This window comes from Podarcis gaigeae, assembly GCF_964106915.1.
Source record: "Podarcis gaigeae genome assembly, chromosome: 2".
Classification (NCBI taxonomy): Eukaryota; Metazoa; Chordata; class Lepidosauria; order Squamata; family Lacertidae; genus Podarcis; species Podarcis gaigeae.
Genome location: NC_139679.1, coordinates 12,164,963 through 12,189,749, shown reverse-complemented (window position 1 = coordinate 12,189,749; position 24,787 = coordinate 12,164,963). Strand labels below are relative to the sequence as shown.

The 24,787-nt window shown below is 47.8% G+C and overlaps 1 protein-coding gene across 3 annotated transcripts in view; it reads left to right on the top strand.

Moving 5' to 3' along the window:
* The window catches only part of ASIC1 (acid sensing ion channel subunit 1), a 211,106-nt gene that overhangs the window by 2,983 nt on the left and 183,336 nt on the right, over positions 1-24,787 (top strand). For all 3 annotated transcript variants that reach the window (XM_083728908.1, XM_083728906.1, XM_083728907.1), the window contains one exon: positions 4,721-4,916. In XM_083728908.1, coding sequence (XP_083585034.1) covers positions 4,721-4,916 — 196 coding nt within the window. The remainder of the gene's footprint in view (positions 1-4,720; positions 4,917-24,787) is intronic.

Below are 24,787 nucleotides of genomic sequence, written 5' to 3'. Positions count from 1 at the left end.
AGTTCCTTTTCCATCCAGTGCCAGCCAGAAGCTTCTGGGAAACTTACAAGGCAGCAGCCCATCCCTGGTATCAATGTCCCAAATTTTTGGTATTAATGAAGTGACATAACTGCAGCTGAACATGGAGGGTCTGTTTAGCCGCCAGAGCTAATAGCTGTGATAGACATCTCCTCTGTGCATTTGTCTAATAACTCTTCTTTTTCCTCACCCCGAGCTGTCTAAGCTATTTGCTGTTTCTACATCTTGTGCCAGCACAACCCATAAGTTAAAATGGGGCATTTTGTAGGCAACAGCTACCCAGGGTCAGGCCGATGGTCTGATCCATTCTACTTCCAGCAGTGGCCAAATCAAAATGGACCAGCAAGCTAAAAGAATGCTGTTCCTCCTGGCTTGTCTCTCTAGATGTTCATGGTCTCTGGAACAGAAGTCCACAGTTTTTGACTGGGCTTGGCAGCTGTTGTCTCAAGCCGTGGGGCTCAGCTTTCTGGCTTCCTGGTCTACGAAAGTAACATAAGCAATGCCCTTCTTTTTGCGATCATTTCTTGGCAAGGGGGTTTTAGCAAGGAAGAAGCAGCAGGCTGTGTGTGCACATGTTTGAAGCGATGGTTCTCTAATGCAGTTCTCTATGTGCAAAATGTGCCATCTGGTGATGAATCTGGATTTCTGAGATTTGTAGTAAGTAATATTGTGGGTGGGGGTGGAGCCACATCTCTCCATCCAGCCTTAATGATCGTGAGGTCTTGTGAAAAGCCGGCAGTGTGAAGTCCCAAGGCCTGTGATAATTGCTGGTCTCGCTCTACCTACTCCCGTGGGTTCCAGTTATATTCCTTCAGCCATGCAACTTGCCTGCTGCATCTTTCTCCCAATGCACAGCTCCATGCAAAAATATTTCAAATTACGATCCAGTGTGTGATGCAGAACACTGCACACAATTAATCACATTTATGCAAAGTAAGCAAAATGTACACATGCCTTGTCAAATTTGCTTGATTTGAGATTTTGTGTTGGAGAACTGGGTTTATTTTATTTTGCGTAACATCTGTGTAGTTTTGTGGCTGGCCCTAGCCATCTCTGAAAGTGGTATTTTTTATTTCTATCAGGTGCTGCGGGACAGATTCTGATCCCCTGGTCCTTGAACCACTAGGGCCACTGGTAGGAGGAGGAGCTTATTGCAGGGAGCTTGAGACTCTGGCATCATAACCTAGAAACCTCCTGGTCCTTGGAATTGGGTCAGCCAGTCAGCCAGCCCTGTACTGCTGGCTGATAAAAACTTCCCAGATCAGCTGCACTCTATGAATAAATGGGCAACTCGTTCTAGGTAATGGTGGGATGGATTTGAAGGTGCAAAAGTCTAGGACCCCACTGAGCAGAAGGAGCAGGAGGGTTCCCCAGTGCAGCAGGACTGACGTGCCAGAGTTTGCAATAAGTTTAGTACCATCCAAAACGGGGGTTGCCAACCTTTTGGAGCCCCCCCCCCCAACAACAACAACAACAACAACCAAGCACAGCCTGCACTCTGCAATATTGCCTACAATGGAATATTTCTTTCAAGTTTAATTTCCGTTTCTCCCCTTTATTTATTTATTTTAATTTTTATTGATATAGCAAGAAAAAATGAAAAAACACAAATACCAAATTACACACAGGAATAACCATAGACACATAATTTTCTTAACAAACAATAAAACATATATTGGTCTTGACACTAAAGACCCAACCTCCCGTCTATTCCATGTTTTGATTACATATTACTTATTGCCAATACACACTTTGATCACAATTAAACTTTTTCTTAATATAGCTAATTTCTTATATCTACCTTGCAACTATTACTGAAGTTCCTCGAATACTGCAACAGCATTCTTTCAAGTCTAATTTCAATGGGAGGAAGGCAGGAGGCCTTGTGGGCACCAGGGAAGGCATCTGTGGACACATGTACAATCACAGGGCGCATGTTGGCAACCTGTGGCCTAAAGAGAGGCTATCCCATAAGATACTTTTTTTGTGCAGGATCTAAAGTTTCCCAGTTGCCGTGCCCCACTGCCTCCAGGCTATTCCTCTGTGCCTGTCTGCTCCAGGAACTTCCCAGTCTTCTGGCATATCATTTATTTTTATTGATTACTATTTTTTTATTTATTAAATTTATGTACCACCCTTCTTCAAGAGATCTCGGGGCAGTTCACAGAATCAGACACAAGATGAAACACAGTAAATAATTAAAGCCAAACAACAAAACAATAACCCCCTCCCCTTTCCACAGCTGCATTTCAAAGGCTGTAGAAGATTGATCAGCCAAAGGCTTGGTGGAAGAAGAACGTTTTATTTTTTAAAAGAGGCGTTTAAGTTTTGAAACACAACAACACACAAGGGAAGTGGAGAGCAACAACTGTGTGGAGCACATTATTGCCGTTGGAATAAAATAAACAGAAGGTTACCTGTACTTTTGCAGACATGTTAATAAAACAGATTTTGGAAAGGGACATTTTGGATGTAAGAGCCAGATATCAATAAAGTAGCCTTGACATATCATTTATTTTTTAAAAAACCAACCCAAAACATTCACCGCTTTCCACAGAGAAAGAAAAAAATTACTTTTACACACTGGTTAGCAGCAAGAAAAATAGCAACCGCCACATTCCAGGGACGAGCCATGCTTAGTGGGCTTCAACATCTGAGATGTTGGCACAGTGCTGAGTCTGGGTCTTCCAGGGATTGTGTGAGGATAACAATAGAATCCAAATTATGTGTCGTCATTCCCATAGGCTCCGTAAAGGTAAAGGGACCCCTGACCATTAGGTCCAGTCGTGACCAACTCTGGGGTTGCGGCGCTCATCTCATTTTATCGGCTGAGGGAGCCGGTGTACAGCTTCCGGGTCATGTGGCCAGCATGACTAAGCCGCTTCTGGCGAACCAGAGCAGTGCACGGAAACGCCGTTTACCTTCCCGCTGGAGCGGTACCTATTTATCTACTTGCACTTTGACGTGCTTTCAAACTGCTAGGTTGACAGGAGCAGGCACCGAGGAACGGGAGCTCACCCAGTCATGGGGATTCGAACCACCAACCTTCTGATCGGCAAGTCCTAGGCTCTGTGGTTTAACCCACAGCACCACCATATAGGCTCCTTAGGCCAATCCATATGCTACATTTGCAGATGTCACTGGCCCCAACCACTACTGAATTCCTTCGTTACATGCCCTACTGACATCGTAGTTTTTCATAAGGAAGCTGCTCATCCCATACCACAAAAGGGATGCTTGAATTCTCCCACAGATTTCATGTGCCAGAAATGAACCTGAGCTCTGGGCAGATGTGCCCATGTTAGGGAAAGCGAAAGGTGTGAATCTTAGAGTCCTCAGGCAGAGCGGTAGAGATGGGTGAATCTGTCAATTTTAGATTCTTATTTTTTCCAATCTTAAGTTTGGTTCTCCACATCTCTGCCTTAGTTTGCGCAAAAGTCTTCGCAAAAGTCAGTTAGAAGTCTCGTGCACTTTTCTCCAAATTGGCATCTTTTTGCAAGCCATTTTCCTAAAGATAAGTATCGTTTGCACGTCATGAATATATGCATTTTTATGCACACAGTCACCTGATGTATGCATCTTTGCAATAATATATTATATATATATATACCCCGCTGGGTTTCCCCAGCCATTCTGGGCAGTTTACAGCATATATAAAACATAGTAAAATATCAAACCTTAAAAACGCATTTTGTTGTTGCTGCTCCTGGGGAACCACTACAAAAGTTGGAGAAGTATGAAGGTCAGAGGATGGCTGCATTTTGGTTCAGAAACTGTTTCAAGAAGTGCAAATTGCCAAGCCAAATTTCTTTCTGATCCATATGCCGGGATTTAGTTGGTTTGCAATTAATAATAATTTTAAAAACCTAAGCCAAAATAACCCAAATTTTCCATCAGATGCAGAAAATTCCACAGCTGGCATAGATTTAAGCAAACATGCATATATTGTACAGTGGTACCTCGGGTTACATACGCTTCAGGTTACAGACTCCGCTAACCCAGAAATAGTGCTTCAGGTGAAGAACTTTGCTTCAGGATAAGAACAGAAATCGTGCTCCGGTGGGGTGGCGGCAGCAGGAGGCCCCATTAGCTTAAGTAGTGTTTCAGGTTAAGAACAGTTTCAGGTTAAGAACGGACCTCTGGAATGAATTAAGTACTTAACCCGAGGTACCACTGTATTATAAAAAAGGCTCTAACTAAAAAAGAAAGAAAGAAAATAAATGTTTGGGGGAAGGAGAAAGAAAATCTCACCACATTTTTTGCCTTCATTCCTGTTACTCATGTAAAAAAAGAACCCACCCAGATGTTATACCTTTGCAAGTTGCAGTTGCAGTTTTTAAAGAGAAAAGTAACAGCATAGTCTTGAGAATGCCAGACTGCTCTTGGAAGGAATTGAGACCCGTTGCATATTATCTCAGAGGTAACACGGTGCTTTAATTACACCATGCTTTAATTGCACATATGCCTGTGTGCTGCAAGCTTCTCACAGTCGATTGCCTGTAATGGCAATGTCCCAGAATACTTTAGACCCTACCCTTCCACGTTGCAGTGCTCCTAGACTGCCCTCCATCAGCTACTCTCTTGCACGGGGACACCAGAGGGCATGGTGGCTCCCTGTGGACATAGCAAACAACCCAGCAGACGGGGAGACTCGAATGGACCCATTTCTCCCCTTGGGACTGAGCTGTGCGTTTTCCTTCAGGTACGAAATCCCAGACACCCAAATGGCTGACGAGAAGCAGCTGGAGATCCTCCAGGAGAAGGCCAATTTCCGCAACTTCAAGCCGAAACCCTTCAACATGCGGGAATTCTCCGACCGAGCCGGCCACGACATCCAGGAAATGCTGCTTGCCTGCACATTCCGTGGGACGCCGTGTGACCCCAGTGACTTCAAAGTGGTGAGTCGCCGTTTCTCGGATCCGGTCTCTGGAAAGCGAAAAGGCTTTGACTGCTGTGAAACGGCTGGTAGACATGGCTTGGTGCTCGTGTTGGGTGGGGAGGAAAAGTCTGTGCATGGCAGTTGAGATGAAACAGAGGCCAAAATCTGTCAAGAGTAAGAGAGCGTGTATATACAACAAGCGTGTTATCTCTGATGGGCAGAGGGACACAAACCATGTACAAAGGACCGAAGTCAGTCAGGGCCTATAACAGATTTCCTCGTTCTTTTCGGCAGAGCTGAGACCTTGCTGGAGTCTTGGGCTGTGTGCATTAAACCTGAGTTGATTGTGTCTGTGGCAACTGTGTGGACATATTGAGGCCTTGTGGCGGACATTTAAGATTTCTGAAGAGTTTGTTTGTGTGCTGATGCAGGGATTTCTGTCTTTGTGGATACCACAACAAGATTTAGAGATGCCTTGATTCTCCCGTCCCCAGTCCCAATAAGATGTTGGAGAAAAAGTCCTGTGAGGGAAACTGAGCATTCTTGCCTTCTCTTCACTCGGCCTTGACATCATAAGGCCTGTGGGCAGAGGCTCGTTGCTACGAGGGCCTCTCCCAGCTGTAGATTTGTCTATCTCTTGATATGGAATGGGGTTTGCACCATGCCTGTCTGTTCACTATCTGAATTATTTTGATGCTTGGTGCTATTGGATTGTTGTGGTGACTCATGTGAGCTTTTAAGCGGATGGGCCTGCGTTGCGTGCGATGCTTTATCAGATCTGGAAGACGGCTACCGGGCAGAGGATCTCGCAATGTGCCTCGGATGCGATTGGGGGGAAACGGAAGGGCAGCCAGCCCGATTTGTGACTTCTTTTGCGTCAGACTGACAGGGCTTGTTTGCCTCAACCTAGAGGAAAGCAGCACAAAAACTATAGGGAGGCTTCTGTTGTTGTGAGTGTAGCCACCAAGTCACTTAAAACCTCCAGCTCAAGATGGACAGTTGCAATAATGGCTCAAGCTCCCTAGCAAGGGAGTTTTGTTTTTAATGAGAGCAGGGGAAGAGGCAGAATTATGTGACTGCTAAAATATATTGCTACCCCCACAGGAGGACTACAGAGAGAAAAAATAAAGTCTGAAAGTGACAGGGATGTGGGCACCAGCATCCTCAAGCAGCATACTCAGCCCATTGATCATCCATTTGATCCAATCAGATGCACAAACTGGGTTAAGAGGAAGGGTTAGGATGCAAACCTTATAGCTTGTTGTTGTTTAGTCGTTTAGTCATGTCTGACCCTTCATGACCCCATGGACCAGAGCACGCCAGGCACTGCCTCCCAGTTTGGTCAAACTCATGTTCGCAGCTTCGAGAACACTGTCCAACCATCTCTGTCATCCCCTTCTCCTTGTGCCCTCCATCTTTCCCAACATCAGGGTCTTTTCCAGGGAGTCTTCTCTTCTCATGAGGTGGCCAAAGTATTGGAGCCTCAGCTTCACGATCTGTCCTTCCAGTGAGCACTCAGGGCTGATTTCCTTCAGAATGGAGAGGTTTGATCTTCTTGCAGTCCATGGGACTCTCAAGAGTCTCCTCCAGCACCATAATTCAAAAGCATCAATTCTTCAGCGATCAGCCTTCTTTATGGTCCATATGGGCCACATGGTCTATATGGTATAGCTAGGGGTGTCTAAACTCTGCACTAAAAGTAACCAATGGTTTATACTGGGTCGTAGCTCCATGGTGTGACATTTTTGTGCGGAAGGTCCCAGGTTCCGTCACTGGCACTTTCAAGAAGGACAAGGAGAGACTCCAATCTTGAAACCCTGGAGAGCTAAAGTACTTTCAGCAACGGTTGACAATACTGAGCTGGATGGGCTAACTCAGTAAGAGATGGCTGCACAGAATCTTAGAACTGTAGAGTTGGAAGGGACCATGAGGGACATCTAGTCTAACCCCCAATACAGGACTCCCCAATGTGAGGTTCGAACACACAACCCTGAGATTAAGTGTCTCATGATATTCCATTCCTAATTTCTGGCTGGTTGCAGGTGGGTTTTCCAGATAGCTTTTTGCCACCATGGGCTTGCCTGGGATTCCACTTGCCATAATGGAGCTGGAAGTATCAAGTATGTAAATTGAACAAAGTTGTCTGCGTTTGTTTGTTTGTTTGTTTGGCAATAATTGTTTTGCAATGAGAGAGAGGGAGACTGGGCTTCAGGGCCAGCTCACCTGTGAGGCAAGCTGACGCGACTGCCTCAGGCAGCAAGATCAACAGGGACAGCAGACAGATCCCGATGTGGACCTTTATTCCTCCCTTGTTCCTGATGTAGATCCTCAGTCACCCCTTCTTCCCTGGCAGGGAGGACGCCATTTTGTGGTTCACCTCAGGTGGCAAAATGTCTTGGGCCGCCCCTGCTGGGCTGTCAGTGTGTGTGGTACCTTTCAGGATTATATAGGCAACACCGTGGCATTGCTTTTTTTTAAGCAGGAACTCGCCGAAACTCAGGTGGGTGCTATTGCCATTCTAAGAGAATGAGAGAGGTGTTCATGGTGAGTTCTGGCACCTCTTTTTCTAGAAAATAGTACTGGGCAACAGAGATGGGTATCTGTTTATAGAGCTTATGGACTAAAACTTACAGATACAGTGGTACCTTGGTTCTAAAACCTAATACGTTCCATAAGTCCGTTCCAAAACCAAAGCATTCCAAAACCAAGGCGGACTTTCCCATAGAAAGTAATGCAAAACGAATTAATCCGTTCCAGACTTTTAAAAACAACCCCTAAAACAGCAATTTAACATGAATTTTACTATCTAACGAGCCCATTGATCCATAAAATGAAAGCAATGATCAATGTACTGTAGTATAAAATAAATAAGACGGTATCGTAGATGATAAAAATTAAAAATAATTGTTTTTCTTACCTGCACTGATGATAGACATTGTTTGGATGGGGGACTACTATCCATTTCCGCAGTCACACAATCAATCAATCAGTAGCTGAACTGGGTTCCACACAGTCACAAAAATTAATTGGAAAAGCCTCAAAAACAAAAACACAAAATAAATAGCAAAAACAAAAGTGCCAAACTTAATCAGTTCCAGAAGTCCATTTGACTTCTGAAATGTTCAGTAACCAAGGCATAGCTTCTGATTGGTGCAGGTGCCCCGGAAACAATAGCTGACAGCCGCATTGAATGTTCAGCTTCCAAAAAACGTTCGAAAACTGGAACTTACTTCCAGGTTTTCGGAGTTGGAGAACCAAGGCGTTTGAGAACCGAGGTAGTTGGAAACAATACAGGGAGGGAAAGAGAAACGTGAGCTGTTGTTACCTGAACCTTGTTTATAACTGGGAATGGAGATGAAGATGATAAGTCAAAGGTCCCTGTGGGGAAAGTGGGGCTTGAGGAGGATGGATCTGAAGGAAGGGAGAGCGGTGGTGCCATGTACACATCACAGAGAGGCAGCTGCGCATGTAAGGAGCCTGCAAGGGGGAACAGGCAGAGATCATTTGAGAAAGCGGGAAGAGACCTTCAGTAGGCGGAGAAGGTGAGAGAGCTGGAGGAGAGACGTAAAGAGAATATAAAGGAGCCGGAATATAAAGAGGGAAAACAAAAGAGGCAGAAGGGAGCAAGGTGGGGCAAGGCCACGGATCTCTTTAAATGTAAGGACAAGGACCCCAAAGGGGATGGGAAGCCAACAAAAGGCACCAAAAGGAACATCACATGCTCTGAGTGACAAGAGAGGTAAATATTTTTGACAGCAGAGGTTTGGAATAGAAGCGAGATGACGGAGGGAACGAGGAAGTCTGAAGTTGAGGTTGCTGCAACAGTCAAGGTGGGAGATGACTACTTGGGCATGGACCAGAATTTGACCCGGGGCAGAGAAAAATTGGGGGGGGGTGTTATGTTGTGCAGGCACTGTCCTACCACTGGCGTGATGCTGGCTTGCTGGCTTTCAAGATTTCCCCAGCAATCAAGCCTGCTTTTATTTCCCTAAGGGCTTCTTAAAAAAAATATATTGAAAAGGAAAAGGCATGTATGATCTGTTGTCTCTTTCTGGTTACTGAGTGCTGAGTGCAGTCTTGATCTCTGCACTAATGTGGTGCAATAGCAGAAATGTGCCTTCTTCCTTGTGGCTTGAGGAATTAGATGCCCGTATTTAGGGAGAATATACCCTGAAGGAGCAAAACTCTTCTGTGCTGGGGAGGAGGCACAAGGCAGAATACCACACCGGTTGTAGGCTTGCATGCACCACTCTGGCAAGGCAGTGGGACCAGAGTCCACCTGGCATGGGACCAGGATGTTTGGAGGGCAGATTCTTCTAGGGTTGGGCGATAAATCGATTTGAAGTCTATACAGTGGTTCCCTGGTTCTTGAACTTAATCTGTTCTGGGAGTCCATTTGACTCCCGAAACCATTCAAAAACCAAGGCACGGCTTCCAATTGGCTGCAGGAGTTTCCTGCACTCAAGCGGAAGCCGTGTCAGACGTTCGGCTTCCAAAAAAAGTTCGCAAACCAGAACACTTACTTCCGGGTTTGCATCGTTCGGGAGCTAAGCCGTTCGAGTACCAAGGTACCAGTGTATTGTGATACTGGTTTCATAATTTTTGACCTGGCAATATGCAGTGGTACCTTGGTTTTCAAATGTCTTCGTTGACGAACATTTCGGTTTACGAACGCCATAAACCTGGAGGTAAGTGTTTTGGTTTTCGAACACACCTCGGAAGTCGAACATGCCACCCGGCTTCTGCTGAGTGCAAGATCCTGAGGCCTAGCTGTCAGTTGTTGAGTTTTCGGTTTTTGAACATTTCAGAACTTGAACGGTCTTCTGGAACGGATTATGTTCAAAAATCAAGGTACACTGTACAGTCATATCTCGGGTTAAATATCCTTCAGGTTGAGCATTTTCAGGTTGCGTTCCGCGGCGACCCAGAAGTAATGGAACAGGTTACTTCCGGGTTTCGCTGCTCGTGCATGCGCAGACACTCAAAATGACGTCATGTGCATGCGCAGAAGTGGTGAATTGCGACATGCACAGACGCGGGTTGCGTTCTGCTCGGAATGCGAACGGGGCTCTGGAACGGATCCCATTCTCATCCCGAGGTACCACTGTTTTGCGAATCATGATGTGTTTGTTTCTGTGTGTGTGCCATGTAGAAATCACAATGTGGGGAAAACTGTGAAGCCAGCCAATGCGTCTCTCGATTCCTGCAGCCCCTGTTAACTCTGCCTGCTCAGCAATCCCTTCCCTCCTGCAGGAGGCAGCGAGTCCCAAGAGCAGGCGCCAGCAAAAATCACGATGCGGGGAAAACCGTGAAGCCAGCCAGTGCCTCTGCATAGCTCCATCCTTATTTCAGGCATTGTGATATATTGGTATATCGTGATGTTCAGGCTGGTGATAGATCGCAGTGTTGAAAACCAGATATTGCCCTGCTCTAGCCTCTTCCCATTCAAATCATGCTCCCTCTCTGCACTGAACATCGGAGACCCTGCAATGTGTCCCATTCCTCTTCAGAGGCACAAGGCAGGGCCTTTTCAGTTGTGGCACCCAGGTTGTGGAACTCCCCCCCTAGAAGGGTTCAATTGGCCCCCACCCTGTAGGACTGTAGCTCAGTGGCAAAGCATTTGCTTTCCATGCAAAAGATCCCCGGTAGGGCTGGGAAGGACTCCTGCCCCAAGGTTTCTGCCATTCATTTCAGTAGCAGTACAGAGCTAGATAAACCGATGTTCTGACACTGTATCAGGCAGCTCCCTGCATTTTTAAAAAATTGCTTTTTGTTTCGGTTTGAAGTTTAATCTCCCTGTGTTGATTATGCTTTGTTTTGTTCTGCTCCTGGCTTTTATGCTGTTTAATTGATGTCATTGTGTGCCGTTTGCTTTGTCGCAAGCCGCTTTGAGGCCCCGTTTTAAGGAGAAACGGCAGCATCTCGACTTATTTTACAAAATAAAAGAGCGATGGGAATGTTTTAGCCAAGAGGAAGAGCAGAACCAGAAGCTGTTGGTAGCTATGGGGTCAGCTAGGGGGTAGCAAGTGCCCCAAACCCCTTCCCCTAAATGTGAGCCAGGAGCTTTTGCAATTCTCTCTTAACCATTTCGGAGCAAGGAGAGAGCCCCGCTGAATAGGGATCGACGTTTTGGCTGCCTCCCCAAATTAAACCATTAGCTAATGCCACTGTAGGACAGAATGGAGAGGAGGAGATAGGATCAAGCAGACGTTTGTCCCTTTGCTGAGCAGCTGCATCTCCTAGCCATAGGAAGGTCCACATCTAAGCACACCCAGTTTATAAACCAGGGTCCTCATTGTGCACACGTAAAACCCTCCCAGGAAAGCAGCAATCGTATTGATCATCCATGGGGCTAAATGCCATCCTTCCAGCCCTCCGAACAGCTGACAGCAGTGGCGTAGCGTGGGTTGTCAGCACCCGGGGCAAGGCAAGTAATTTGTGCCCCCTAACCCATGGATTTGTGCCCCCTAACCCGTGGATTTGCGCCCCCTAACCCTAACCCCCAGATGTTGCGCCCGGTGCGGCTGGGCCCCCCCTGCACCCCCCATGCTACGCCACTGGCTGACAGGCCCCATGGCTGCTTGTCTAGGGGGAGGGACGCCAAGTGTGCAGGCCTGACAGCAGGATCGGGGGAGAAACTGAATGCACAGCACCCATTTGCACATACAGTCACGGGAATCCACAGGACAGGGGACTATAAAGGTAAAGGTACCCCTGCCCGTACGGGCCAGTCTTGACAGACTCTAGGGTTGTGCGCCCATCTCACTTAAGAGGCTGGGGGCCAGCGCTGTCCGGAGACACTTCCGGGTCACGTGGCCAGTGTGACAAAGCTGCATCTGGCGAGCCAGCACAGCACACGGAAACGCCGTTTACCTTCCCGCCAGTAAGCGGTCCCTATTTATCTACTTGCACTTTGACGTGCTTTCGAACTGCTAGGTTGGCAGGCGCTGGGACCGAGCAACGGGAGCGCACCCCGCCGCAGGGATTCAAACCGCCGACCTTTCAGGGGACTATGCCTCATCCATAATCCCAATTACCAGCTTTCCTGGGAGAAGGAGATGCGTTCCCGTTGAGCGGTTCCTCAACCTGGAAGTCTTTCCAGTTGGCCACCAGAAAACATTCTGCACATTCTCTGAAGCACCCGGCCTTAAGCATATTATGATTTGATATATTCTATGCCAGCGCTTAGACTTTCAGAACAAGTTCCAGGGCTCTCTTTTGAAACTCAGCCCTGATCGAATCAAGCTGTATTAGCTCTTGGCTTGTTCCTCCAGATTCTGATGTTTTGAAAATTCCTGAGCCACACCTGAATGTATCACTCAGTGCATCCTGATATTTGTGTTTTATGTTTTTACGTTCTGAATTTTATCCTGTGAACCGCCCTAAGACTTGCGGGGATAGGGCGGTATACAGATTTTAATAATAATATAGAGAAGGAGGAATGGCCACACTTTGCCAGCAGATCCCGGGACTGGATACAACAATTTAAAATTCAGAGCTAGAAACAGTTAAAACAGATTACAGATGGCGGCTGATGGATTGAGGTTGAATTCTGACAAGAAGTACTGTTTTGGGAGGGACTCCCTGGTCTTGAATGGGGTAACTGTGCCCCTGAAGGACCAGGTGCGCAGCCTGGGAGTCATTTTGGACTCACAGCTGTCCATGGAGGCGCAGGTCAAATCTGTGTCCAGGGCAGCTGTCTACCAGCTCCATCTGGTAAGCAGGCTGAGACCCTACCTGCCCGCAGACTGTCTTGCCAGAGTGGTGCAGGCTTGCCAGCAGCTGCATGTGGAGGAGCAGAGACGCGAACGCAGTTCCCCAGATTACGAGTCTACCGCTCTCAACCACTACACCACACTGGCTCTCTTGAGGCCAGCCCCCGCCAGCTACACTCCCAGGCCCAGAGCATCGCCAAGCATTTTGGAGCCTAACTAGTTAACCAAGGTGCTTGGCACCTGCTGAAGGGGGAGTCGGGCTCATCCTTCTGCAGTGGAGCATAGCAGCACAAACATCTCAAGGCAACGCGGAAAGAGCTTTATCTCCCGTTGCAGAGGCTGGGCACTAAGGCATATCAATTGCTTGGCTGCTACTTCTGGCCAGAGGGCGGGGAGAAAACTTACTGGCGAGTTCCTTCTCTTCCATGCATCAAATCTCTTCCTATCTCTGTCCTTTTATCTGCCCTGTCCAGCACTCCAATCTTGGCTCGCAGTCTCCACCGCCACCATGCTTCTCTCGGTGTCTGATGTTTGTGACCTTTTCTGTATACCATTCCTCCCCACCCCTTTTGCATACCCTCCACCATTTCACCGATGAAAATAGGGGCATCCTTATTCCACCATCAGCAGCATCATTTTACTATTTGTATATCACCCATCTGACTGGGTTGCCCCAGCCACTCTGGGCAGCTTCCAACGTATATAAAAACATAATGAAACATCAAACATTAAAAAAAAACCTTCCCTATACAGGGCTGCCTTCAGATGTCTTCTGAAGGTTGTGTAGTTACTTATCTCCTTGGCTCAGGGGTTGCGTAACTCCATACCCTCACAGATGAAAATAGGGGCGTCCTATGGAAAAGCGGGACATTCTGGGATCAGATCAGAAACTGGGACGTCTTCTGTAAATCCGGGACTGTCCCTGGAAAATAGGGACACTCGGAGGGTCTGCTTTCCCTGGAAATGTGCTCTAATGATAGGCAGGGCTCCTTGCGAAAGGCAGCAGAGATATGGGGGGGGGGAGAAGCACAGCACAAGGGGACTCCCCTCTTTTTCATCTCCGCCGCCTCCTTCTCCCAGAGTGGTGCTATAATGAGATGTCATCCCCCGAAAATCCAGCCAGAGTGAGCGAGACAAACGACAAGACAGAGAAACATAAATAGACACGCAGGCGCTTGGCGTATCAGTGGAAGACAATTTCCAGTCTCTCGCTGGCGCTTTGTCACCCGCCGCATCCCTTCCCCTCACCCGGTGCCCCCTCGCCCCTCCCTGGGCCAGCATTTGTTTCATGCCGCCGCCGACACACGAGAGCCGGCACACGATAGGCTCGGTGTTGCTCTCTGTCTCACTAGGTTCAGCTGGAAAATTATATGGTAACGGTGCTGCGCTGCAGGAAAGTTGGCTGATAAACGCCACAGAGGGAGATGGTGTTGCTTACACGAGATCAGTCCTCTCCGCTGCTCCAGGTAGGAGGCACAACGTCGCCTCTTCCCTTCTACTTTGTTGTCCTCATTGTTTCCCGTGAACACACACACACACACACAAGCGGAGGCATGCAGCAGAGTACAACCAGCCACCTCTCTCTGTGATCAGTGCTCAAACAGCAAACAAATCTGGCAGAGACACAACTGCAAAGCATTCGCAGCCGATGTGAGATGCAACACTTCTGGATCAAAGGACCAGGTTCCTGTGTCTTTGGTGGTTGGGCTCAGGTGTACAGTGAGCCAGGCACAGTTTGTTTGTGTGTGGGTTTTTTTAAGGAGATAGGAAGATGAATAAAGCCCATTTGGGCTTTTCGTATAAATCCTAGTTGGTATTAAAAGGAAAGGGTAAAGGGACCCCTGGCCATTAGGTCCAGTCGTGGCAGACTCTGGGGTTGCGACGCTCATCTCGCTTTATTGGCCAAGGGAGCCGGCATACAGCTTCCAGGTCATGTGGCCAGCATGACTAAGCCACTTCTGGCAAACCAGAGCAGCACACGGAAATGCCGTTTACCTTCCTGCCGGAGCAGTACCTATTTATCTACTTGCACTTTGACGTTCTTTCGAACTGCTAGGTGGGCAGGAGCAGGGACCGAGCAACGGGAGCTCACCCCGTCGCGGGGATTTGAACCGCCGACCTTTTGATCGGCAAGTCCTAGACCTTGTGGTTTAACCCACAGTGCCACCCTCCCAATTGTTTTTCTTTTTAAAATAATCTGCTAGTACGGCAACCCTGTGTGTGTCTATTGGGTTCAAGTGCAGAGAGTCTTGCTCCCAAGTAAGCGTGCCTAGGATCGCAGCTCCAATCTGCATACATTTGCATACGAGGGGGACGGGAAACACTTGTTCCAGTTCAGTGGTAAAGCAACATACTTTGCGTACAAAAGGTTGCGGGTTCAACTCCTGGTATCTCCAGGTAGGGCTGGGAAAGGCTCGCTGCCTGAAACCCTGGAGAGGGCCTGCCAGCTGCTGTGGGTGGTGCTGAGCTACCAACTGGATCATAGAATGGTAGAGTCAAAAGGGGCACAAGGGACATCTAGTCCAGCCCGCTGCAATGCATGGATCAATTGGTCTGACTCAGTAGAAGGCCGTTTCCTATGTTCTGAAGTGGGGAGGGGAGGAACTTATTTTTACAGATCAAGGGATGGCAACCTTTTTGACCCTATCAGCCATATGTGGTGGTGGTTGCGTAGTCAGGGGTTGCATATTGGTAGGTGTGGTTGGAGCTGTCAGTAGAGGGGATGTGGTGTCAGGAGCCAGAGTCAGTAGTAGGTCAGAAATAAACCACCCAGTGGCAGTGAAATTAACTCTTTATTCAAAGAAACCAAAGCAGTGCAAGCCAAGTGATCACTGCAACTCTTCCCTGTGGGTCTTGCCCCAATGAGGACTGAAGGTCCCTGCCTTCCCACCGCTTTCTAAGGTTCCTCCCCAGTTCCTTTCCCAGCAGCCTAAGGCTCCATCATCTTGTCTCTTCTTGCTCTGCCATCTTCGTACCTCTGTGGGTTCTGGGCGACCAGCGGGGAGGGGAGCTGGACGCAGCGGGAGCGAGAGAACCCCTGGATTTTTCAGCAGCCTGCCTCATCTCTGCCTCTTGACCTTTCCTGTCCTCCAGCCTCCACTTCTGCCCCTGATTTTGTTTTTGTTTTTTAAATATATTTATTAGGTTTTTACAAAAAATAAAAGTACATAACCACCACAGAAATAGAAAAATGTAAAAAGAAATAAAGCATAATCAAAAGTAACACATAGAACAGATCAAAACACAAAAATATAAAATACAGTAAAGAAAAATTCCACCCAACCAAGTACGAAAACATAAAAACTCCAACTTTTTCGGTCATACTTAATTAACTTCCTTTCTTGACTTCCTCACGCCTCCCTTTTTTGTGTTCCTCTTTACCCAGTCAGATACAGCAAATCCTTACCCTCTTTCAGATCTCATTTCTAATTATTAAGTTCATTCTATTATGTCACCAATCTTTTCTCCTCGTACTTAATCACCTTTATAATATTATTTACTTTTGACATAATATCACTTTAATCTTTCCTCCTTTTCTATTACATTTTGCATACTTTTTAAGCTATGTCACTAATGCCTTATTATTTCCAAATCCAACATTATTTTAACATTCATAAACTTTGCAGTGTTTCTGCAGATAGTCTTTAAACTTTAAACTTCTGCCCCTGGTTTTGGATCACTCTCTGCCACAGCCTCTTCCTGCCTTCACACCTCCTCCTCTCAGACCACTCCTTCTTCCTCTGATCACTCGTTGGTCCACCACCAATCCCCAGGCTCTCAGCCTTTCCCTCCTGGGGGTTCCCCTGAGGTTTCCCCAGCCACCCCCACCTTCCATGAAATACTCTCCCTTCTTTCTCTCTTTAACAGGAGGGGGCGCCTCTTCTGATATGGTGTTTGCCATCTTTTGTTTTTTCCTCTTTTTTAATATAAAGACTTGTGCAGTGGAACCTTGGTTCTCAAACAGCTTAGTTGACGAACAAATCAGCTCCCGAAATCCGAAAACCCAGAAGTAAGTGTTCTGGTTTGTGATCGTTTTTTGGAAGTTGAACGTCCGATGCGGCTTTTGCTTGAGTGCAGGAAGATCCTGCAGCCAATCGAAAGCAACGCCTTGGTCTTTGAACGGTTTCGGGAGTCAAACAGACATCTGGAATGGATTGAGTTCGAGAACCTCGGGTTAAGTACTTAATTCATTCCAGAGGTCCGTACTTAAAACTGAAACTGTTCTTAACCTGAAGCACCACTTTAGCTAATGGGGCCTCCTGCTGCTGCCGCGCCGTGGGAGCACGATTTCTGTTCTCATCCTGAAGCAATGTTCTTAACCTGAAGCACTATTTCTGGGTTAGCGGAGTCTGTAACCTGAAGCGTATGTAACCCGAGGTACCACTGTATTTGAAATCTCTCTCTCTGTGTGTAAAATCACCTGCCTTGGTTAATCAGGAGACACTTTTAGCCATCTCTCAAAACATTCAGGGTTGATGGATTTTATCATTTCGGTAAGCAGCCGCATCAGATTCTAACTTGTTATCGTCTCGTGCTCGGGGATTAAGTCCTAAAAAGAAAAGAAACCCAGAGAGCTGCTGAGGAGGCAGCCCCCTGGAGCCCGTGACTGCCAACTGGACCTGTGACTAAGTCCTGAGGAGCACTGGCTCAAATTAAGCCTGGGGGATAACACAGTGGTTCCAACATCAGCAAATGCTGGCTGCTACTGCGAGACCATTTCAATTGCGGACGGAGGCTCTAGTCTTTATCAGCTACAGCGAGGTAGGCAAAGGCTCAAAGGGATGGCAGCAGCCCCTCCAGCCTAAGGAAAACAATAGCTACAATTCGATCCAGAAATGGCTGCCTTAATGGAGCCTATTCCTGTTGCTTCACAATTTACGTAACAGCTGGATTCTATCAGCAGGGCTGGACTTGCTATTAGGCAGAGTGAACTGACCCCCTCCGATCGCAGATGCTGGGGGATATGGGGCAGGGAGAGGAGAAATAGGGCCACGTCTTAAAGGGCAGTGCTGTGTGGCCTGCCCTTTGCCTCTGATGCTAGCTACCCTCGGTTGGGGAAAAGGATGCTCTTGCTATCCTATTTCACCGGGGTTGAAAGAAGATGCAGTTGGCAGTCCAGTCCGGTAGGCTTTAAATAATCTTGTCCTTTGCCTCGGGCAGGAGAAAAGTCTAGGGCCAGGCCTGTCTATGAGTATCCCGCTCAATGTTTGCAGCGATAAACCCGTGAAGTTTGAAAGGAAAATGCATCTTGCCAAATATACAGGAACAACTGTGTCATAAAGCTCCATTAGCAGTGTTGGTGGGGTAACAGGGGCAATTGCACTCCCACAATTGCACTCCCACGATCTCTTTCCCCTCCTAAATCCTTTGCTTCTTCCATCAGGTGAAAGGTACGTATTTTGTTGTGCTGTTTATAGATATATATTAATGTTGTTGTTCTCGTTATTTTGGCCGGTGGCTGCGATCTGAACTGAAGGTGGAAAGGGAGAAATGGGTGGTAGGGACCAATCAAGAAGGTGGGTGGGGGGCTGCAGTTGCCATGCCAGGGCTGTCACAGGTTAGAGGGCACAATACTTGTCTTGCCCCAGGCACTGGCAACCCACGCTAGGCCACTGCTCTTGAGCCCAGCATTCTGTTTACTTTCAGTCACCTGTGAGAAGCTTCTGCGAAGTTCCTAAGCAGGATATGAAAGCATTAGTTGTCCCAACCTACACCTGGAGGTTTTATTTAACAGTTCATTTTTAAAGGCATTGTCACGGAACTGCCATCAGCTCAGAGGCGAGAGGTGGAAGCAGTGGCGTAGCGTGGGGGGTGCAGGGGGGGCCGGGCGCACCTGGCGCAACATCTGGGGGTTAGTGGGCACAAATCCACGGGTTAGGGGGCGCAAATTACTTGCCTTGCCCCGGGTGCTGACAACCCACGCTACGCCACTGGGTGGAAGGGCAGTTGGGTTACAGGGAGCCTCCAAAGATCGTGAGAAGCAGCTCTTCCTCCGGCGAGGAGGGAAGCCCCGCCTCCAGTGGGGAAGGGATGCAGGGCTCGGAAGATGCTAGAGAGAGTCGCAACACCGGGCCTGAGCAAAGCGGGGGGAGGCAGGTCCCCCTTTGCCCACGCCCTCTCTGCGCAGTTGGTTTATGCGCAGAGAGGGGAGGCGTAGGATGGGGGTCAAAAGACTGCTATGCTGGGGAAAGTTTAAGGTCCGCCCACTCCCAGATTCTGCTAGCGACTGAGCAAGACATGGAATTGAGACGTTCTGCTCTGTAAATGTTTTGTACAGATAATAAAGCCCTGAAAAGACCAGTGGGAGTCTTGCCTGTTCGCTCTCAAGCAACCACGCCAGCACACACACATAACAGGCATGTTTTATTTTTGAAAAATCTAAAGAAAACATAAATAATTGCAAACAACGAGGAAAAGAAATTTTTGAACTGCTTTTTGTGAAACATTTGCCTCTTTAAAGGCCCACAGATTTATTTCTACCTTTAAAGTTGTTTGCTACAGCAGACTTGCCAGTGGGACCTAGAAATATGGAACCACTGAAAGCATGAAGTGGCACAAGTTGAGAGTTCTTATCTCTCTTTATATCAACAGTGGAAAGGTTTTGGGAACATTTAAAGGGGCTTCTCAGCAGTGGCGTAGCGTGGGTTGTCAGCACCCGGGGCAAGGCAAGTAATTTGCACCCCCTAACCCGTGGATTTGCGCCCCCTAACCCTAACCCCCAGATGTTGCGCCCGGTGCAGCCGGCCCCCCTGCACTCCCCACGCTATGCCACTGCTTCTCAGCAGTGATGGGAAGTGGTGAGGTGAAGGTTTGCTGTTGGGGTTAGCAGCCCAGACTGGACTCTGACCGTGGTGTCGAGGCAGTCTGGGTTTTTCTGTACCTATTCCTAGATTCCCCAGTAACCCTAAAGTGGGGCTTTAATTAACTGTCCCCTGTTTACCATTGAGAAGCCAGTCAAGATGCATATAGATTTAATTACACTTGTCAATAGCAACATACTGACCCTGTGTTTAGTAAAAGAAACAACCTCATTGCCTGAGAAACTGAAGCACAACCAGGACATAATATGCTCTGGGCGGTTCATAACAGACCCTCCAAGTGTCCCTATTTTCCAGGGACAGTCCTGAATTTACAGAAGCCGTCCCGGTTTCTGATTTGATCCCAGAATGTCCCGCTTTTCCTTAGGACGTCCCTATTTTCATCAGAGAGGGTATGGAGTTATGCAACCCCTGAGCCAAGGAGATAAGTAACTATGCAACCTTTAGAAGACATCTGAAGGAAAGCTTTTTTAATGTTTAATGTTTTATTATGTTTGTATGTACAGTGGTACCTTGGGTTAAGTACTTAATTCGTTCCGGAGGTTCGTTCTTAACCTGAAACTGTACTTAGCCTGAAGCACCACTTTAGCTAATGGGGCCTCCCACTGCCACCGTGCCGCCGGAGCACGATTTTTGTTCTCATCCTGAAGCAAAGTTTTTAACCCGAGGTAATATTACTGGGTTAGCAGAGTCTGTAACCTGAAGTGTATGACACCTGAAGCGTATTTAACTATACAGTGGTACCTCCGGTTGCGAACGGGATCCGTTCCGGAGACCCGCTATCAACATGAAAAGAGCGCAACCCGCAGCGGCGCATCTGCGCACGAGAGGGTTGCAATTCACTTCTTCTGCACATGCATATGACATCATTTTGCGCTTCTGCACATGCACGAGTGGCGAAACCCGGAAGTAACCCTTTCCGGTACTCCCAGGTCACCGCGGGACGTAACCTGAAAGAAAGTACAGTGGTACCTCGGGTTACATACGCTTCAGCTTATGTACGCTTCAGGTTACACACTCTGCTAACCCAGAAATAGTGCTTCAGGTTAAGAACTTTGCTTCAGGATGAGAACAGAAATCGTGCTCCCACGGTGCGGCAGCAGCAGGAGGCCCCATTAGCTAAAGTGGTGCTTTGGGTTAAGAACAGTTTCAGGTTAAGTACGGACCTCCGGAACGAATTAAGTACTTAACCCGAGGTAGCAGTGTAACATGAAGTGGACGTAACATGAGGTATGACTGTATGTTGGAAGGTGCCCAATCCAGTCCAATGGGCAGGGTATCATTATCATCATCATTAAACAAGACGTCCCTATTTTCATCGGAGTAATGTTGGAGGGTATGTTATAAGAGCATTTTCCTAAATGCCTAACCAGGAAGCTCAGTCATCAACTCATCTCTGTTCACTGGGTCTACCAGCCGTTCCTTAGCAGGATAGATTTGGGGAAGGGGAGCAAGGAGGTACATGCATGTTTGCTACTGGAAGCCCCATCAGTCCTCGGCTCTACACCAAGGCCACAGAAGTAGCTGGTCCTTAACCAAGGGTCCCTATTGCTCTGAGCCGCAGCAGGTGGCAAGAGCCTGCAGGGGGACAGAGGCAGCAGTGTCTCAGTCTCAAAGCTGGCCTATGCAAAAGAGCGGGATAAACACAGGGTGGCTCAGGGTGTTTAAATGCATGGTGAACTTTCAGGCTGTCCTACGGCCCGGGGCTCACAGAGCCATAAAAAGGCCAGATTCTTCAGCCGGAAAAATCCAATTTATGCAAAATGCAACGGGTGGCTCTGGGTGTCGGAAGGGAGGGAGGAATTCATCAAGGGGTTGCGTGGATTCTGTATAGATAGGCAACTGCCTCTCCAGCATTTGTGTGAGGCTCTTGGGTGTATCAGAGCCAGTTTCTGTGAGAGATTTTATTTATCAAGAGATAAATACCTTCCCAGGGACTCGGGTGGCACTGTGGGTTAAACCACAGAGCCTAGGACTTGCCGATCAGAAGGTCGGCGGTTCGAATCCCCGCGACGGGGTGAGCTCCCGTTGCTCAGTCCCTGCTCCTGCCAACCTAGCAGTTCGAAAGCACATCAAAGTGCAAGTAGATAAATAGGTACTGCTCCAGCGGGAAAGTAAACGGCGTTTCTGTGCGCTGCTCTGGTTCGCCAGAAGCGGCTTAGTCATGCTGGCCACATGACCCGGAAGCTGTACGCCGGCTCCCTCGGCCAATAAAGCGAGATGAGCGCTGCAACCCCAGAGTCGGCCACGACTGGACCTAATGGTCAGGGGTCCCTTTACCTAAATACCTTCCCATACTTCTTGGGGTTGGGGGGGTTTCTTTTCCCCCAGCTCACCTAAGCCACTTCCCACTTTCTTCAGTGAGCTGAAAAAATAGTGGTCCTTAACAAAGCAAAGGGGAACCCGTGGCCCTCCAGATATGGTTGGACTCCAAGACCCATCAGCCTCAGCCAGCGAGGCCATTGATCAGGGTTGGTGGAAGTTGTAGTCCAACAACATCTGGAGAGCCAATGTTTCCCACCACTAAGAGATTTGTGGGTCTCCATACTCCCACCGCCTGCACCCAGAAGCACTGGAAGAATTTTCCTGAGATAGGGCTCGCCAATAATTCCTCTTGCCCTGGCTCCCCCCCACCAAGAAAACCCGCTGTTTACCACCGAATCATAGCAAACATTAACTGGGTTTTCTCCGGATTGACATGTGCTCCAATTTAGTGCTAAAGAGCGACTTTTTCAGGGGGAAGCCGAGGGGTAAAGGGCAAAACGACTCAGACCTGTGCCTAGATAGCACGGGACAACCAGAAAACGGCTCAGACCCGTGCTTCCTAGGCACAGGACAAGCAGAAGTATGGCTGAGCCCAGTGGCGTAGCGTGGGTTGTCAGCACCCGGCGCAAGGCAAGTAATTTGTGCCCCCTAACCCGTGGATTTGCGCCCCCTAACCCTAACCCCCAGATGTTGCGCCTGGTGCGGCCAGCCCCCCCTGCAGCCCCACGCTATGCCACTGGCTGAGCCTGAGAGAATATCTCAGAACACATGGGGAACTAACCACTTGCAAAACTGTGTTTCCTTTTGGTAGTTTTGGCCTCTACAGCGGTACCTTGGGTTAGGTACTTAATTCGTTCCGGAGGTCCGTACTTAACCTGAAACTGTTCTTAACCTGAAGCACCACTTTAGCTAATGGGGCCTCCCGCTGCTGCTGCTGCTGCTGCATCACCGGAGCACGATTTCTGTTCTCATCCTGAAGCAAAGCTCTTAACCTGAAGCACTATTTCTGGGTTAGCGGAGTCTGTAACCTGAAGCGTATGTAACCCAAGGTACCACTGTATATCTGGTTGTGTGTGTTAGCCTCTCAATTACGTGACTGCTTTCTAATCACCTGGTATCAGTGGTGTAGCGTGGGTTGCTAGCGCTCAGGGCAGGGCACGTATTGCACCCCTTAACCTGTGGTTCCTGTTAGGCCCGGGCAGCAGTGGCAAAGCTGGTAGGGAAGGGTCTTCCCATCAGGGAGAGGAAAGCTGGGGAGGAGACAGTGCCAGCAGTCCCTTCTTATATTATTGCAATTCATTTCATTTTTTTAATGCTACTTAATATATTTTAAAAACCACCACCACCCTCCAAACGGGTTGTTGGGTTTTGTTTTGTTTTTGAAATTTTGCGCTCCCCATTTTTATTTTGCACCCCTCTGCCCGCCACCCATGCTGCACCCATGTGGGAACCTGCAAGATAAGAGGCAGCATCGATCTGTACTGCATCATACCTGCTCAGACACTGTGCGTGAGGACTTACAAAGGATGCCGAGAGGATACAGGGATGGAGGGGTTAGCAATTTCTGGGGGCGGCTAAACACATCGCCATGGAGGACTTTTGATGCTCTCTGTCCATTCACAAAAGCTCTTCCAGCCTACAGTCCTGTGCACTGGGAGCAAACTCTTAGAACACAGAGGTACTTACTCCCAAGTAACCATGCATGGGGCTATGCTGCAAGGGAATCATTTCCCTGGCTCCCTCCCTTCTCCCCTACTGCCCCATCTGCCACCCCAAAATTAAAAAATTCAGCCTTGTAGCCAGTTGCAAAACATTTGAATTTCTAGCCCTAATAAACATGCTTGGGATTACAGATTACTTACTCAAAGGTCAATCCCAGTGAGTTCAGTAGGCCTTTCTTACAAATAAGCATGCACGGGGATTGTAATCTTAGAGTGAATAATTTACTTTGTTTGGCATTTTAGATTTTAACAAGCTTTGGAATATTCTCAAGACGTGAGGAAGGGAAGCGATAGACGGAAGAAGCATGTGAACAAGGATTCCTGGGGGAAACAGGCAGAGTTGCGTGGTCCACGTGAAGCTCTGATTAACAACTCCTTAGCTTTCAAGCTTGGCTCCAAAACTTCATGTATTAATTTAAAAAACCCTGTACATCCGTGAGGTCTAGAAACTTGGGAGGGGCTGTTTGCTCTAAAGTTAGAGATTTCTGTGTCACTTCTTCTTCTGACGTGTAACTACTGCCCTGATTGGTTTGTTCCAGTTGCATCTTATACTGAAATCACATTTGCATTTTAAGTGCATTAATCATCATTTAGAGAGTGCAGAAGGAAATACTGTAGCAGCCAGGTAGTTTTTAGAGTCATCAACAGAACACTTTTTGTGTTCTGCTGACGTCAGAAGTATGTTTAGCTGGGTCCATGGGTAGGGCCTTCTTGGTAGCGGCCCCTCCTTTAATGGCATTTTACTGCGTGGTAAAAAGCCTTCCTTTTTAAGAGGACTTTTGGGCCACTAGCTGTCTTAATCTTGCTCGTATTTTCTCTCTGCTGTGGGCTTTAAAATGCAGCATTTGTCCTGCGTTAGAATGAGGCCATTTTGATGTAATTTCAGTTTGTTTGGCTGCTTTCGTTCCTGTATTGACATTTTTTTATACGGTTGCTTTACTCTTTTATGACTGTTAGCGCCCCTTGAAGATTTTAGGAAAGGCGGGATAGAGATCTTTTAAAGAAGCAAGAGAGAAGGAGATGACAATCTTCCTCACGCAGACGCCGCAAAAAAACACTTTCCTACGGGGAGATGAGGTTAACGTGAGGAATAAGCCCGTTCCCAAACGTGCGCAGCTGTACGGAAAGAGAACTAGAAGCGCATTTCAAACAGAACATGCCAGACACACGCATAAAATAAACTGCAGGGAGGTTGTAAATTCACCTTCCAGCACAGCCATCAATTGATTAATGCCCCCCACCTGATAGGAGCACATCTAAAATGGTGCTTGTCTTTCGCACACCAGCGAGAAGGGAGAGAGGCTCCCCAGTGTTTGAAATCTGTACTGAGTCTTAAAATGCCTAATAGAATATTCAGTCAACAGAAGCAAG